This window comes from Camellia sinensis, chromosome 14 (assembly GCF_055761805.1).
Source record: "Camellia sinensis isolate YWXY chromosome 14, ASM5576180v1, whole genome shotgun sequence".
NCBI classification, from domain to species: Eukaryota; Viridiplantae; Streptophyta; class Magnoliopsida; order Ericales; family Theaceae; genus Camellia; species Camellia sinensis.
In genome coordinates this window covers 72,773,727-72,790,883 of record NC_138974.1, presented here as the reverse complement: position 1 = coordinate 72,790,883, position 17,157 = coordinate 72,773,727, and the positions used below count along the sequence as shown (strand labels likewise).

Genomic DNA, 17,157 nt, shown 5'->3' with positions numbered 1-17,157 from the left:
AAATAATTTACAGATAGAAAGTTTATACAAACACAAAAATGCTATGTGCCATGAAATTTATTTTAAAACTTACCTTGAAAGTGAAGTGCATAGAGTATGATATGGGTCACATCACAGTGAATATGGTCCATAAATTTAGGTTTTAGTTTAGTTGAGTTTTGGAATTATAATTTAAGTATGGGATTGTAAGTTAAGTTTTAAAAAGAAAAAATTTATTTGGTTATAAATTTTGAAAAGAATTTTTAATTGTATTTTGAGTTTTGGGTAAATTACAAATACACCCTCTGAGATTTCCTTAAAATACGAATTGTCTCATGTGGTTTGAAAAATTACAAATATCTCCTTATTAAAAAATTTTATTTAACAGAATTAATTGAAAAAGTGAAATTCCTAACTGTTCACCTATACAATAATAAAATTATCTGAATTATTAATTGAAATAAAATTTTAACATTATTAAAAACTGTTAATTAATTGGATGATTTATCAATAAAAGAATCTATTTGTTATGAAATTAGAAACCTTAGGGGCATAATATAATTTTTAGAATCACAGGGGGTGATTTGTAATTTAAGTAAATCTCAGGGATGTATTTGTAATTTACCCTTGAGTTTTTAATTTTTGAATTTTGGGTTGTATTTTAAAATTTTTTGAATTTATTTTTTAAAAATATTTAAGAAAATTTTATCTTTTTTATTTTAAATATATAGTTTTTATTTAATTTTTTTTTATTTTAAATATTTTATTTTGTTTTGTAAATATTTTAAACTAAAAACATAACATTTACACTCAAATCATAACCAAACACTTAACTTAAAACTCAATTCAAAAACTATTTTCAAAACTCATAATCAAACACATAATTCAAAACTCCACACTCAAATCGTAACTAAACACATAACTAAAAAATTAAATATTTATAAAATAAAATAAAATATTTAAAATAAAAAATAAAAAATAATTAAAATAAAAATTATATATTTAAAATAAAAAATTAATTTTTAAAGTTTTTTTAATATTTAAGAAATATATTTAAAATATTTTAAAAAATACAGCATACAAATGTATAAAATACAATGCACATTAAAATAAATATATAAATATTTAAAATATAAAATATTTATCCTAAAAAAATAAAAATAAAATTTTTTAAATATTTAAAAACAAATAAATCCAAAAATTTTCAAAATACAATTCAAAACTCAAAATACAGCTCAAAACTCTTTTTAAAACTTATAACCAAGCAAATTTTCTCTTTTCAGAACTCAACTCAAAACTCATAACTCAAAAAACGACTCTACACTCAAATCATGATTCTAAAAATAATTTTAAAGAACAAAATAAAAAAATCGTTTTTTGAATTTTTTTTTATAAATAGAGTTTTGAAGTTTTAAAAAGAGTTTTGAGTTGGGTGTTTGGTAATGAGTTTCGAAAATAATTTTTGAATTGAATTTTGAATTGTGTATTTAGTTATGAGTTTTGAAAATTTTTAATTAGAATCATAATTCTAAAAGAGAACCAAACGCAAGCTTACTTTTTTGAATAATTTTTATGAAATTGTAATATTATTTTCACATAAAACAATATCAATGAAATTGTTGAGATTATGATGACAATAGTGAATTTTTTTGATTAAAAATGAAGAGATTGTATAAGGTCACATTATTCTCTGTAAAATTATGTTTTATATCATATGACTTTTATAGGAATATAGTTTTTCAAATCAAAGATCTCTTTTATAGTAATATGGTTTGTATCTAGCTAACAAATCAAAGATTAAGATCTTAAATAATTCAGCATATGCAGGTATTATTCATAAATTTTGAGATTCAAAAAAAAAAAAAAAATTCTAAGAAGAATATGATCCAATCTAAATAAATAAAAAAGACGCATACGATGAAAATCAATTTAATTTTTTATGAATAATCTCCGTAAAAAATCACAAAATAGCCAATTCAAATCACTGGAATAGGACCCATGATGGTAAAAGAGGTAATTCTCCTTTTTATAAATATGATTGCTATATATCATTGAATTATTTTATTAAAACTTTCACCCTTTATGTGGCTTCACATGTGCATGATAAGTTTCACTATTTTTCAAATATGTTGTGTGCAACATATACATATAGTATTTTTTGCATTGATACATGTAATAAAAAGTAAAATAAATCCTGTGGTAAATAACATTTCTCTTTTAAAACCTAAAATTGTTTATGCATGACAGAAAAAGTGCCAATAAATTTATTTCAAATACCACAAGTAAATAAATGGACTTGATTCCAAGACTACTTAACTAGATAAAATGGTATGATTGAGCTCTCATTTGACATCCAAAAAAGCCAACAACATTCACTTTGTGACAACATTAGAAGAGTGATAAATTATGTGATTAATCACCATCTGTTCATATGATCTTTGAGAAAGTGTTCTGTTGCAACAGGGTCCCAATGCACCCCATCAAATATATATATACAAAGTCAATTATAACATCACCAAAGGCAAATTACAAATATATTCCAAATTGGAATGGTGTAGTTACCTAGTTTTAATTCTTAATCACTAGCAACAAAGAACTACCAGTATAACCATATATCTTCCAAAAGGCTGAAGATATGAAGGGGAAACTCTACACCACATTACCAAGCAATTCAGTTTATCTGCCAAAGAAATCAACAATTTGAGCTTCAACTCAGATAGTATAGTACATATAAAAGTTTTATTTCATTGATTCAAACATGATATCAAGTTTACTAAGAAATGAAAATAGGATTACCGAAAAACGCTTCTTCAAGACAGCGATAAGCTCCTGAAGATCTCTTTTGGTTTGTTTGTAGGCCTCGATTTCGTTCATTTCCTATACACGGTGTGCATGTGTAAAGATCAAAACTATTATCCATAAATATAATGATGATTAGATAATAGATGGAGTTAAAAGTCAGCTTGAAGCTCACAATTATCATATTGATATGCCAAAATCTACCAACACATCCCGATGAAATAATAATTAGTTATCGTGAATGCCAAGACTTTGAATCGAGTCCAGTTGTGTTACTAACTTGAAAAGGACAATCTTTTGAACTAGAAATAACTCTATTTTTATTGTGAGCATCCAATTAATCTTTCCTTTCCCTTTGAAGCACTCAATCTAGTATGCCCCCTATACTTGGTAATGCCAGTGTTTTCTGCATATGACCAAACAATCTAAGCCTGTCTCTCCCTCTTAATAATACTGCCCTAATTGAGTCAGAGTTCACATTAGTAGGGAGATATAGTTCTCTCTCTCTCTCTCTCTCTCTCTCTCTCTCATTGCTATAGTAAAATAACTCAGGATGCATACTGTGACGTCCAAAATCCAAAATTCAGTAATGTATACTCAAAAAGCAACCTAGTTACAGGCAAATGAACTATATATTTTAGCATCTCAGTTGATAATTGGTTAGCAATTGCTATTACTGTTGCTTGCTGGTTGATATCCACATAAAAGAAGCTCTGCACAAAAAGGAAGGGATAGGTAATGAACCTCAATCCATGATGTCAGCATAGGTCTTCCTGTTGTGATGTCATATTTCTTTACATCCAGCAATAAGGGATAAAATCTTTCTATGAATGGAGCATATGCAATGTCGACCTGCAACATAGAAATTTTGACACAGATTAGGGGTTCCATTACAATTTACAAATTGACTATATATTCACCAACTTCTTGGAAAGTATATATTAGTTCGCACTTCTTTGACTACAATGCATAACACAACTGCATTTGTAGTTTGAGTAATACATAATAATTTTAAATATAAGAACAGTAAAGATGGAAAGCCAATATCAAATTAGTAGAGTACAACTAACTTACTAGACTGAACTGACCAAGGAAGAAAGGTCCATCAGTAAATTTGAAGAGAGCTGATTCGAGGTAATCAAAAGCAGTACCTGTCAAGGTTTATTAGAGCGGGTCACATTATGATTCATATAAAATGTTAATTTCTTTCTAGATCGTAGTACTTCAAAAAAAAAACATAGCACGTCTTGAATCTTACTGATTTCATTTTCAGATCCTCCCTTCAGTGAAGTGATCACGGCCAGATTAAAGGTGTTTGTGTAGGATAGCAACTCCTCAGCAAATTCTCTCTTGGTGGGATCCTACAGACATTTGATACGCTCTAGAATTCAAAATTTTGAAGCGATAGAGAGTTGAATTTTATGTCAAGAGTGAAAAATCTACTTACATCAGGGTAAAGAGCTGGTCCTTCAAAGTAGCTATCAATATATTTTAGCAAATCAAGACTCTCTCCTCGGATTTCATTATTGTGCTCCAGTGATGGCACCTACTAATTTTGAAAAGGAAAAAAGAAAAAATCTGCAAATATCATAATCCATGAAACAAGAGGGCTCTCAACAGATTTTGTGATTTTTTCCTCATTTGATAGATATAAATTTCTGCAATTTTAAGAAGAGAACGAGGAACACAGAAATTACCAAACAGTATTTTCCGAACAATTAATTATGGTTGAGAATGTAACCTTATTTGGTGGGTAGACTTTTTCCTTGTACCAATCTGGCCTATTTTGAAGATCAATTGGAACTAATTTGATCTTCTCTTGCAGACCCTGCACAAAGAAGTAAAGAAGTTTCAAATCAAGAATTGCAGTAACATGAATAAAAGAAAATAAGAAAAAAATAGTAGAGCAGAAAAAAATATCCATAAAATTTAACACAACCTTGTAATTCCGTGCAATCCAAACACGCTGCGCATACGGACAAATGTAAGAGGTGTACAACCTTCAGGAAATAAAAATGGAACATGGTGATCAGATAATGCACGAGAACACGCAGAAACACACACAAACTTGAAAACACACACACACACACACACACATGTATCCCAATTGAAAACCAACAAAAAATTCCAAACAGTGATAGTAACATATTAACTTGGCATGATTCAAAGTTTAGCTACTGATAGTGTGTCCTGTGGAATTTGGTAACCAAATCATGTGCTTCATCTGTTTTGATGTTTTAGCACACAAATTTGCACCTCGAATATATTCTGCTAAAATGTAGAATAAATTTTAATCCACTCACAAATGTATGTGTCATATAAAGCTGTTCTATACATAACTAGAAAAGGATGTACCCAATGCACAAGCACCCACTTTACAGCAGGGTCTAGAGAGATAATAAATCACACATACTTAAGATGGAAAAGAAGAACAAATGCACATGAATGATAAATCACACAGAGACACAAAGAACACAAACGTCACCCCCAAAACTAGGGTTATGTCTACGGCTGTTGTCATTTCACTGATAATTGTCTCCTCTCGACTATATATTCTTTAAAAATTAGGACAATAAGTCATAAGTGCGGAAATAATAATAATAACCATACTCCAAATTTATGGTTGAAATTCGCAATTGAATGGTTAGTGTCTATTAATTATAGGATTCACACTACCCAACAAATTATACAAACTAAAGGTGGGATGCATATGTAATTTTATATTACATTCTCGGATAGTTTGATGAAAGAGAAAAATTAATCAGCATTTTCTAACGATTTGATGAACGGAGTTATTAGATGTGACAATTACTAGATTGAAAAGAAATTATTCAAAAAGAAAAGCGTGACAGCATTCACACCTGCACTTAATATAATAGACTAGAAACACACATGTAATGGAGATAAAGGTAGAGTGAGATTTTGAAAATGAGCAAACCTTGTAGTTCCATCAAAAAGAGGTGGTGGGTCAGAGCTAGAATCAAGAATAGGGGGAAGAACTTCCTCAGCATCACCACCAACCCTGCCAAATGCCAATATTATACAAAGCTGTATTTGTTGTATATGAATATGACCCACACAATTGAGGAAGAAAAAAAAAAAAAAATTCACAAAACAAAACCCACTTCAACAATGAAAGATCAGATTACATAAATATCATAAAAGACACATAAAAATCTAGAAAAAGTACGTTTTGGGCATGGATGGTGTTGGAGATGCCCTGGCTTCCATGGAAGAGAAACGAGGAGGAGGCTTGCGAAAGCAAATTGCTTGAAATGGCATAGAATTGTTTGTGAATTTGGGATTGGGGACTATCTTTAATTGAATTGAATTTTGTATTTGTTTTACATTATTATCAGTAGTGGTACAGTGAAAGGGTGAGACTGGGTTTGTGTATGAAGCACTCATTTTTGTTCTCTTTTTAGATAGAGAGAGAGAGAGAGAGAGAGAGAGAGAGAGGTGCTTCACTTGCTTCTCTTGCTGCTGCCTTTTTGTAACGGATAATTATTTAATAATTTCAGAATATATTTATTTTATAATATTATAATTAATAAAAAAAATTAATAAATAATATATTAGGTTGATTGATTGAAAAATATAAAAGAGTAAAATAAATTATGATTGATTAGAAGTCCGAACATGTATAATAATTTATAATTTTCTTTTTATAACTAGCAGCTTTTTGGCTAATTCGTTTATTTGATTATATCAGTGGGATATTTTAAAAAAATGGTTAAAAGTTACCTTTTAACTTTTTTTTGAATTTTTTTCGTGAGAGAGAAGTGGGTTAAAAGTTGGGAAGCGATTCCCACTATCTATTTTTTCTATTTTTAAACTTTTCAAAAAATAATTAAAAAAACTCAAAAAATAAATTTTTTTTTTCTACTTTCCAAACGTAGTAGAAAGTTTCCATCTGAGAGGCCAAATGAAACGACACGCGTCGTGGTGAGAGCCAAATATGTGGGCTCTTTAACTTGGGCCTCAAGGTGGGAAATAATGGCCTTAATGGATTGATCAGTGTCTGTAAGATGGGCTCGTTGCTGGACTTCTTATTGTCGGGCTTACTGTGACTAGTTTCTAGTATAGCTTACTAAAATACGAATTGCTCTTTATACTTTGGAAAATTATAAATATTTTCCAATTAGATTTTTTTATTTAACAAAACTAATTAAAAAAAATAAAATTCTTAAATGCTCTCTTATAAAATGATAAAATTATATGAATTATTAATTGAAATAAATTTATGACATTATTAAAAATTATTAATTGACTTAATGATTTATTAATAAAAAGGGTCAATTGTTATAAAATTATAAACTTCAAGGGACATGATATAATTTCTAGAATCACAAGAAATACATTGTATTTTAAGCAAATCTCAATAGATGCATTTGTAATTTACCCTTTCCAGTATGATATATTTTGTTCTTATATTTGTGAAATACTATTAATGATTTAAAATAAAAATAAAAAAACTATTTATCATCTTGCATGTGTAATTTTATTTTATTTTTTATATTTTGAGATATTTTTTTATTGATTGATTTTGTTTAATAAAAAGAAGATGCGATCATAGGTGGATTTTTTTTACCTAAGAAATACATAATATTTGTGATATTTTTAGCACTTACATATTTTGCTCTCTCTCTCTCTCTCTCGCTCTGTGTGTGTGTTATAGTAGTTGTATATTGCTTCCCAAACAGTTGCAACTACCCTTTTAATTTGCTTAATATGTTGGTTATAAAATAACAAGTGCATAGTTTTGAGTATTCCAAATGTTTCGATAAAAGATAAGAAAATCTCTTTCTCTCTCTATATATATTAATAATTTAATCAAATGTATTCAAAGAAGCAATAAGAAAAATCCTCTAGGCGACTAAGGCGGTATCTTTGAACCTCTAAATTTTAGTATAGAATTTTAGTTATTATGTAAGTAGAATTTGTGTAGGTATTAACAAATAACAACAAACAAACAAAAAAAAGTATTTTTTTTTAATAATATGTATAAAAAGTCTCATTTCAAGAGTTCATTTAGGATTCTGAACAATTGAAACCAGTTTTGGACAAGATTCATATGGGGTGGAAAACTATAACTAAACTTTGGTGTGTATGACTTTATGAACTTGACTCCAATTTGTTTTAGCAAAAAAATTTAAGTTATTTTTTGGATTATTTAAATCGCCTTTTATTTCTATTTTTATTTTCATCAGTAATTTTATTTAACTTTGTTTTTTATTTATACTTTTTGTTAGCTTTCAGACCAATAAAAACCCATAAAACTATAAAATTAATGGCATCTAAAAATTCTATATAAATTTAAGTTCTTACAAAAAAAAAAAAAAAAAAAAAAAAAAAAAGCCTTAAAGTGGAGACAAGTATTTTTTTGGTTCTCTTGGCCTCGTTTAGGAAGTTATTATTTTTTTAAAAAAAAATTTAGTTTTTTAATTATTTTAGTAACTTATTTTAATTTTTGTATTTGAAAGGTTAAATTAAATTTTTTATTTAATTATTATATTAAAAATTATGTCTGAAATAATGTTGTGATGATGAGAAACAACAAAATTACCTCCAATAATTGAATAATTGGTGTGACTTTCAAAAACTCTCAAGAGCAAAATCGCCTAGGCCTACTACTGCAAACCTACTGTATCACTTTTTGTTTGCGTATGTTTTTTTACTCTTTTTTTAGCTCTTATCCATTGTATTGTTTGAGACTAAAATAGTTATAAAAAAATAAAATAAATTTTTTAATTTAATAAAATAAAATATTATATTTAATTTATAATAATTATATATATATTTTTTATGAAATATCAAAAAATTTAAAAGTTAAAAACTTTTTTAAAATTAAACATTTTAATCTTAAATTAAAATAATTAAAAAAATCAACTCAGTTCCAAACCAAGCCTAAGACTATTTTCACTCCTCAACCCACTTGCCAGACACCCCCAAGGGTGTACCGTGGAAATGGTGATACTTTTAGGAAAACCAACAACATGTTGGGGTAGTGGTCCGATCGATGTGACCCTTACCAAGTCACCACCATAGGCCGTGAACAGATAAGAAAAAAAGGGCATAGTTCACGTGGGCCTGGGCCCAAACCCCCATATTTAGGTAATCCAATTTTCAAATTTCTTTTTGTCATTCATCATCATCATGTAGAAATAGAAATGGAATTTTGAATAAATAAAAATTAAAAAAAAATGGAAGTGAGGCTCCACCTTCTCTCCGGTGTCTGAGACTGTATTTGACAGCTCAATTTGGAATTTTTATCACATGGCCTATTTAAATAATTTTGTTTGTTCAGTTTTTTTTTTGAATTTCACTATTTTTATTCATCTATTCAAATTTTACTGTATTACATTAATTTAAACGGTAAGTGTAAGTTTATCGACTAGATATTTGGTTATTAAAAAAAATTAATTCAAACTTTACAATTTTACATCTTTCATCTGAGCTCGCACGGTAAAATTTCACAATGTTTTTTTATATTTGGTTTGACAAATATCAAAGTGAAAATTTTAAAAATATCAATTTTATTTTAATAAGTCGTAAAACTCACAAAATGTGACAATTTAATGGTATATTGCAACCTTATATGTTAAAATAAAAATTTTCGCTTAGATCTAATAACATCTAATATCTCGTGCTCTTATAAAAAATCCAAACATCCTTCAACATTTGTTTCATCGGACAATTATTTGACAGTTAATGTCTCGTTTGGTAAGTAGCTGTTTTAGTTTAAAAGTCAAAAAATTATTAAAAATATCAAAAAATCTATAATCTATATCTAAAAGTTAAAGATTTCATTTTCTCTCTATTTTTTGCACATCTTTTCGTAAAAAGTCAAAAAGTCACCCCAAACATACTAATTTTTTTATCTTATATTTTAACTAAAAAGTTAAAAAGTTATTAAAATAGCATGTTCCCAAACGATACCTAACTAAAAAGTCACAATCAAGAGCTAGTCATTACTATTAACTCTAACCGTCAACTACTGGATAATTGCTAACTATGATCTTTCATAACAAATAAATAAGGAGCGTTTTGGTAACAAGGATAAAAAGTTAGTTTTTTTAGCTTTTTAAACTTTTTTTAAGTCAAAAAAATCAATTTTTTTATCCAAAACAATCCAGTTTTTTTTGTAAAAAAAGTCACAAAAAAACTAAAAAACTAAAAAATCAAATTTTTACCAATTTTTCAAAACATCCCTAAATGTAAAAAGGGCAAATTACATATACCCCTTCGAGGTTTAGCAAAATTACAGATACCTCTGAGATTTGAGAAATTACAGATACCCCTGAAGGTGCTATTTGCATAACAAATTAGGAAAAAAATTGTCATGAAAATATAAACGTCAGTGAATAATTTTTTATGAAAATATAAACTCTAAAAAAATATCTATAATTTTCAAAACCTCAAAAAAATATCTATAATTTAATTAAACCTCAATAGAGATATATGTAATTTGCCCATGTAAAAACTAGTGTAAACCTAGTGTAGTGTCATCAGCATTGTCATTGAAAATTTGAGACCAACCCCTCCTACATTGCCACAACCTTTGCGGCTGCAATTAAGGTAAAGTTATCGTACGCACCCCACAGACTATCACGATGTATATTTCTAAATCTATCCAGTTGTCATGATGCACACAATTTCATGTGCATTGTAGACTCCACTACGGTTCTACTAATTCATCCTTTGGCATTTCACATCCTTAAATTCACAAAAATTTTATTCCCACTCTCATTTTTATTTAAAAAAAATTAAAAATCCATATATACTCTATTAAGTTGACCAAACTGTGATTTATAAAAGAAAAATTAGAAACAATGTTGAAACCCCATAGATTATGTCTAATGGATTATTCCCACTCTATTAATGTCTAGTTTTTTTTTTTTTTTTTTAATTGGGAAACTCAGCACCACAATTATATAGAATTGGGAAATAAGCACCTAACAAGACCTATAGGTGGTTGGGTAACCCAATTCGTGGGTAAGGAATTGCGAAAATAAGCAGAAGCCACCCAGTGGGCTGCACAATTTGCCTTACGAGGACACCATCTACTTAACTCCATCTTGAAATGACAATAAATATTCTTATATAGTACGAGGCTAATCCAATCAACAAACAACCAATAATTTCACCCCCTCATTTTATTTTTTTAATTGATGAAACTCAATTGTTAGTTATTGATTAACATCGGGGAGTTGAGATATCACTTTTGCAATTAATATTCATTTCAAAAGATCTATATTTCAATACTAATTTATACTATCACTTTTAGTCATTCGCTCTAGAAAAATAAAAATAAAAACCTATTAATTTGGATTCATAATCAATATTATTATGGGACATAATCAAATATCATTAAATACTTAACTACAAACACATCATTACAGGTTATAATACTATTAGATTCATAAATCATTTTGATTTGATATTTAAATGGTCCTACAACCACTTCAAACTATAGGATATAGCAATGGAAAAAGATAAAGGCATTGAAAAATAAGATTATTGATCCTCTTACAAATGTTCGCAATTATAAATGTGATATGAACAAACAATTTCAGTGATTGAACATTTCAATGTTCTCAGTGATTAAAATTATAACTAAAAATCACAAGAAGCATAAATAGTTGTAATTTTTTGTTTTTGTTTTTATTTTTTGGTTACAGTAAAATCCTCACATTCTTTCTGCAAGTCTAAGGCAAAGACAATGACAATAACTAGATTACTAATTGTGCGGGGAGGAAATAATTCTCCTCGTATAATCCTGTTGACCAAGTCCACGCTCCTCCGTACGACGTCGCTTTGTTACCTGAAAACACAAACGTGAGCTAGCCGGCGGGTGTGTGCCGGAAACCTCTCCGATGCCTAAGTCAGAAAACTTGACAAATAGACAAAGCTCTAAGTTCTCAGAAAGATTGTGTTCAATTACCTCCTCCAAGGTGTTGCTTGTGAGCTTTTATAAGTTTCGTATGGCACAATCCTAGTAGGACTTGTACTTCTCCATGCAGAGTCCTCCTAGGATTCATTCTCCTAAGGATAATGCTTATCCTTTTGCACCCTCCCCCACTGCTTAAACCAAGTGGGATGGTTTTTTATATGACCGAACTTCCACATGACCGAAGTAAAATTGGCTATACCGAGCCACAGAGGGCCGAACTATACTTAGCTCGGTCTGCTCCTCCAATTGATTACTTCGGCTGCCCTGTTTGACCTTGATGTGCTTAGTTCAAACTTCCAAGTAGCAAGTTCTGACCGTCCCAACCGCTGTATGTCACGACCGGACTAATTCTGAAACCGGTCTTCCCAGAACATACTGCGGCCGGACTAACTCTGAGACCGGCCTAACTCCGAGTTGTCTCCGGACCGGAGTGGCTTTACTCTTCCTTGGACCGGAGTAATCTCACCTCCTCGGGCCGAAGTAACTTTATCTCCTTAAGGCCGGAGTAACTTTGCCCCTAGGCCGAAGTAGCCATTACGGCCTTTTTACTTAGTCCTTCGCGTTTTGGGCCTCGAAGCCAAACTCGGAGCTCGGCCCAATTTTTCCCAAAAATTACCCTCTCAATTGCCCCTTAATTCCATCTGTGCAACAAGATTGGGATTACCAGTCTACTGGCCGAGCTAGAGTTTCATTAGGCTTTTTCAGCCGATCTAAGAACCCTTTAGCCTCTCTAGCCGACCTAACTTTACCTCGGATATCACTATGTCCGGTCAAAAACGTCTCTTCAATCACAGCGACTGTAACGCTTCTCATTCCAATGACACGTGGCAGGCTCTGATTGGTTAAGGACGGCTGTCACGCCGTCTTCGTGTTTTGTGATCTTGAAACGGTTCCCGCCCAAATTTTGGGCTTTCTAACAAAAGTAATTCCTGAGGCTAGGGTCTCTACACTTTTGCTATTCCTTCGACTTCTCTCTCTGTTCTCTTGCTGCTCGAGTTCTGAGCTTACTGTGTTCGTGCTTCTGTTGCTGCTACTGCTCCATCTTCAGCTTCTTCTTCTTCAATCTGGTAAGCAGGTCTACCCTTCTCGCTTTTGTTACTTGTTTTTCCATCTGTTTTTGCTTTGTATGCTTTTTGCAAACATTTTTCTTCATTTGTCTGCTTTGCTCTTCGTACTTTGATGAAGAAACCATAGAACCCAAGAGTATATGTCATATACCCTAGAGAAAACTCGATTTCGATCCAGAATCACATCCCAACCGAACCAGGATACTGTTTGTGTTGTGTATGTAGATAGATTTCAGAGAACAACCGAACTAGGACTCAAAGGAATAGCAGTAGTTTCTTCTCAACCACTCTAGCCAAGATAAACTCACCGGAAAAACGTGCATGTACCGAACTAGGTACTTCGGTCAATAACCGAGCTAAGGCTTTCGGGGCCCAGCCAGCTTTCTTAGTTCTTAAACCGAACTCAGAAAGCCGCCCCTAGGGGCTTCGACCGAAGTAACTTTCCTCAAACTGCAACCGATTTAGGCCTTGGGACTAAACCAGCTTTCTGAATTTTTTTAGACCGAACTCAGAAAGCTGCCCCTAGACGTTAAAACCGGTCTAACCTGCTCAAAACCGAGTTAACAAACCTTCTGATGAGCCGAGGTAGAACCAGCCCACTGAGCCGAAGTAGGATTTGTATATCTTGCTTATAATTTGTAGCGCGGTCCCACGATCTGTGCTTAACCCCTTTGTTTTCTACCTTGCAGACTTAGGTTGCCCAGGCACTCCTACGTGTGCTCAACCGGGCTACTGAGCCAAATTTTTGTACCGAAATAATTTATTCGTAACTTATTCAACAAATGGGTAAGTATAGATATTTAGTCGAAACCCCTGGTGGCATGGCCGAATTCAGGCAGGACTACCAGATTCCTGATGATGTCCAACTGGAGTTGGCCAAGAAAGATGCTACTCCCTGGGACAATGAAGGCTCCGTCCCTTTTACCCTTCAGTCAATAATTGAAACCGGACTACGGTTTCCTGTCCAACCGCTCATCTGCGAATTTCTTAGACAGACTAGGTTATGTCCTTCCCAACTGTCCACCAATACTTACCGTATTATAATGGGAATAGACGCATTAAACCACCAAACCGGACTTAATCTTGGTCTAGCCGAAATATTCCATCAGTATTCCATCGGCTCAAAGAATGCTGGGTGGGTCTACTACCTCAGAATTCGCCGCCGCCGAGAGAAGATAATTAAGCATACTCCGGACAAAGATCTTAACGATGATGATTTCCTTTGGGTCTCTGGGAATTTTGAGGATTTTCAAGCTCAAATTCCTGGCCGACCTATAAATTGGAAAATGGGAGAGCCTGGTAATTTTGCTTCGGTCTTCTGTCTTGTTTGTTATCTCGGTTGTTTAGTTTATTAGCCGAACTAACACTTCTCTTTATTGCAGATTTCGCCCATCTCCGTTCCCTGTACAGTTATCCCAACCTTGGGGTTCTGCGAGCCGCACTACGGGTTAAAGAAAGAAGTTGGTCAAAGCTTCTAAATTTTGAGCCGACCTACCGGTATAGCGGTCGCCGCAAAGCAAAGGTAACTGATTTTCTTCTCGAGGAAGCACCGGAGCCGGACCCAACTCTGCCCGAGATAAGACTTGTCCCTCTAACAGCAGAAGAAGAGATGGCGAAAAGGAGCAGAGTTAGGGCCCTTCTTACCGAAACGGCTAGGCCCGAAGTAACGCCTCCCAGTCAATCGCAGCCTGCCGTTGTCGCCCTCCCTTCCCAACAGCCATCCTCTTCCCGCCGGACCAAACGTCCCCGGACTGCCGAACCCGAACGAGTTTTGGTTGATGAAGAACCTGTCATTCAGCCGAGCTTACCACCAAGCCCACGACCGGAGTCTTCCGACCGGACCATCAGTTGCTGGGCACCGAAGCTATCTTTCAACGACCGAGACATTCTGGAAACAGACTCGGTTGTTGCTGAGAAGGACCACCTGTTGGCCATCAATTTGGCCAAGAGTGTGTGTCTGCCTAAAGACATGGAACATCACCACAAACAGTTAACCACCGAGCTGAAGTCCATCCGGTCAGCCACGAAATCAATGATTCTGGTAAGTAACTTCGGTCGTATTTCTGTTTTTCTACTTTTCTTTTTCTTCGGCTAAATTGAAGTTGTTGCTTTGTCAGGCTATCCAGAAAAATCAAATCACCCATAGGAAGGTGCTGGAGCTGAGGAAAGTGACAAGGCAAGCTGCGGCAGAGGCGGAGGCGAAATCGGCCGAACTAGAGGAGGCCAGAAAGGAAATGGCCGAACTTCGAGGTGAGGTCGGTCGTCTGACCGGAATGGTTAGTTCGGCCGAGGCCGAAAAGCAAAAGACTGCCATCGTGCTGAAGGATAAGTACTTGCGCGAGTTGCTAAAACTTGAAAGAAAGAAGGATGCCGAAATAAAAGAGAAGGTGAAGGAAGCCGACAAACAAGGCTTCAAGAGGGCAGAGGATGCTTATGCCCAACAATGCAATGCGGCCAAGGATCTGTTCTTTAAGTGCGGCTGGAGGGGAGCCGTTGAGAAGCTCGGTCATGATCCTCAGACCGAGGTTTTCAACCCTCCAGCCTACTTTATACCGAACTCCCTGATGGATTATGCCACGGCCATGCAACAGCAGTTCCTTGAGGGCTCAGACGATGAAGTTTCTGATGAAGACTCTGCCCCTGAGGATACTTCGGTTGTGAATGCAGATCAGGTAGTTCGGTCGGAGCCCGTGGTGGAAGATCTAACTCTTGATCAACCAAGTGAAGCCGTGGCTCCAGCCGAACCCGTTCTTCCTTCTGAAAATGTTGTAGTGCCCGAAACCGGTCTTCAAGTTGACGCCGATGCTGCCTTCGACGCCGAAATGGATGAACTTTTTTCTTAATTTTGTAGTCTTTTCTTTGTAACCGAACTAAGCAGCCTTGTAATGACTTCTTTTTGAATGAAAATTTTATTTCTCTTATTCCGGTTATAGTGTATATGCTTGCATTTGTAATGTCTTCTATTACTCCAAGTGTTGTTTCGGTTTTTGGTTGGTTAAGCTATACTTACCAGCCAACCACTCCTTAGCCGACATAATTGCTTCGGCTGGGGAGTACTAAGTGTTGGTTTAATCCAGCCAACCACTCTTCAGCCTTACACTTACTTCGGCTGAAGAGTAACAAGAGTTGGTTTATTCCAGCCAACCACTCCTTAGTCATGCACTTACTTCGGCTAAGGAGTACAAAGTGTTGGTTTAATCCCGCCAACCACTCTTCAGCCTTACACTTACTTCGGCTGAAGAGTAACAAGAGTTGGTTTATTCCAGCCAACCACTCCTTAGTCATGCACTTACTTCGGCTAAGGAGTACAAAGTGTTGGTTTAATCCAGCCAACCACTCTTCAGCCTTACACTTACTTCGGCTGAAGAGTAACAAGAGTTGGTTTATTCCAGCCAACCACTCTTCAGCCTTACACTTACTTCGGCTGAAGAGTAACAAGAGTTGGTTTATTCCAGCCAACCACTCTTTAGACATGCACTTACTTCGGCTAAGGAGTACAAATTGTTGGTTTAATCCAGCCAACCACTCTTCAGCCTTACACTTACTTCGGCTGAAGAGTAACGAGAGTTGGTTTATTCCAGCCAACCACTCCTTAGTCATGCACTTACTTCGGCTAAGGAGTAACAGGTGTTGGTTTATTCCAGCCAACCATTGAAGTTTGTTTTTCCAGCTAACTTCTAGTATTTGGTTATTCCGACCAAATGTCCTGCAGCCTGGATCCTTATCCTGGGCTTAGGATGGGTGTTGGTTTAATCCAGCCAACCTTTAAGTTAGTTTTTCCAGCTAACTTCTAGTATTTGGTTATTCCGACCAAATGTCCTGCAGCCTGGATCCTTATCCTGGGCTTAGGATGGGTGTTGGTTTAATCCAGCCAACCTTTAAGTTAGTTTTTCCAGCTAACTTAGAGTAACATGTTTGTAATATACGTAAGTCTTGAAAGCTAACTTTTACAAAGGGTAATTTGTGCCAAAAAGATTTTCTTATTTTATTGAAGGAAGAGAAAATTACATATGCTTGAAAAAGAAAAAGCTAAAAGTAAAATAACTTGAGATTGGCCGTGTTCCATGGCCTAGGGATTGCCTTGCCGTCCTTGTCTTCTAGGTGGTATGCCCCTTTGCCTGCTAATCCAACCACCTTATAAGGACCTTCCCAATTTGGGCCTAACTTGCCGTCTCCTGGGATTAGGGTGTTTCCCATTACTTTGCGTAGTACCCAATCCCCAATCTTGAATTGTCTTGGATGTACCTTTTTGCTGTATTTTCTGATTAACTCTCGTTGGTAGGCGGCGATGTGAACCATTGCTTTTTCTCTTCTTTCTTCTATAAGGTCGAGTTCTAAGGCTATGGCTTCTCCATTTAA

The 17,157-nt window shown here is 33.9% G+C and overlaps 2 protein-coding genes across 2 annotated transcripts; one reads left to right on the top strand and one right to left on the bottom strand.

Moving 5' to 3' along the window:
* Nucleotides 1-2,355: 2,355 nt before the first annotated feature.
* LOC114287069 (glutathione S-transferase L3) lies at nt 2,356-6,409 on the bottom strand. Its single transcript, XM_082905845.1, has 10 exons — nt 5,969-6,409; nt 5,717-5,800; nt 4,718-4,778; nt 4,520-4,606; nt 4,226-4,324; nt 4,037-4,139; nt 3,853-3,929; nt 3,523-3,630; nt 2,776-2,856; nt 2,356-2,659 (listed from the first exon to the last, which is right to left on the bottom strand). Exons 1-10 carry the CDS (start codon nt 6,184-6,186, stop codon nt 2,651-2,653), a joined length of 927 nt encoding a protein of 308 aa, XP_082761971.1. The 5' UTR covers nt 6,187-6,409; the 3' UTR covers nt 2,356-2,650.
* A 6,295-nt stretch (nt 6,410-12,704) lies between these two features.
* Nucleotides 12,705-15,641, top strand: LOC145807079 (uncharacterized). Its single transcript, XM_082905000.1, has 4 exons — nt 12,705-14,097; nt 14,181-14,839; nt 14,916-15,323; nt 15,471-15,641. Exons 1-4 carry the CDS (start codon nt 13,581-13,583, stop codon nt 15,639-15,641), a joined length of 1,755 nt encoding a protein of 584 aa, XP_082761126.1. The 5' UTR covers nt 12,705-13,580.
* Nucleotides 15,642-17,157: the final 1,516 nt, after the last annotated feature.

Bases quoted from the DNA above. Each gene is read 5' to 3' on its own strand.
- LOC114287069 (XM_082905845.1), bottom strand. From the start codon at position 6,186: ATGAGTGCTTCATACACAAACCCAGTCTCACCCTTTCACTGTACCACT. The intron at 4,607-4,717 runs GTTGTGTTAAAT...TTCTTTGTGCAG, and splicing joins GGATTGCACGGAATTACAAG to GGTCTGCAAGAGAAGATCAA. The intron at 2,857-3,522 runs GTTCATTACCTA...CACCGTGTATAG, and splicing joins TGCTGACATCATGGATTGAG to GAAATGAACGAAATCGAGGC.
- LOC145807079 (XM_082905000.1), top strand. From the start codon at position 13,581: ATGGGTAAGTATAGATATTTAGTCGAAACCCCTGGTGGCATGGCCGAA. The intron at 14,098-14,180 runs GTAATTTTGCTT...TCTTTATTGCAG, and splicing joins TTGGAAAATGGGAGAGCCTG to ATTTCGCCCATCTCCGTTCC. The intron at 14,840-14,915 runs GTAAGTAACTTC...TTGCTTTGTCAG, and splicing joins CCACGAAATCAATGATTCTG to GCTATCCAGAAAAATCAAAT.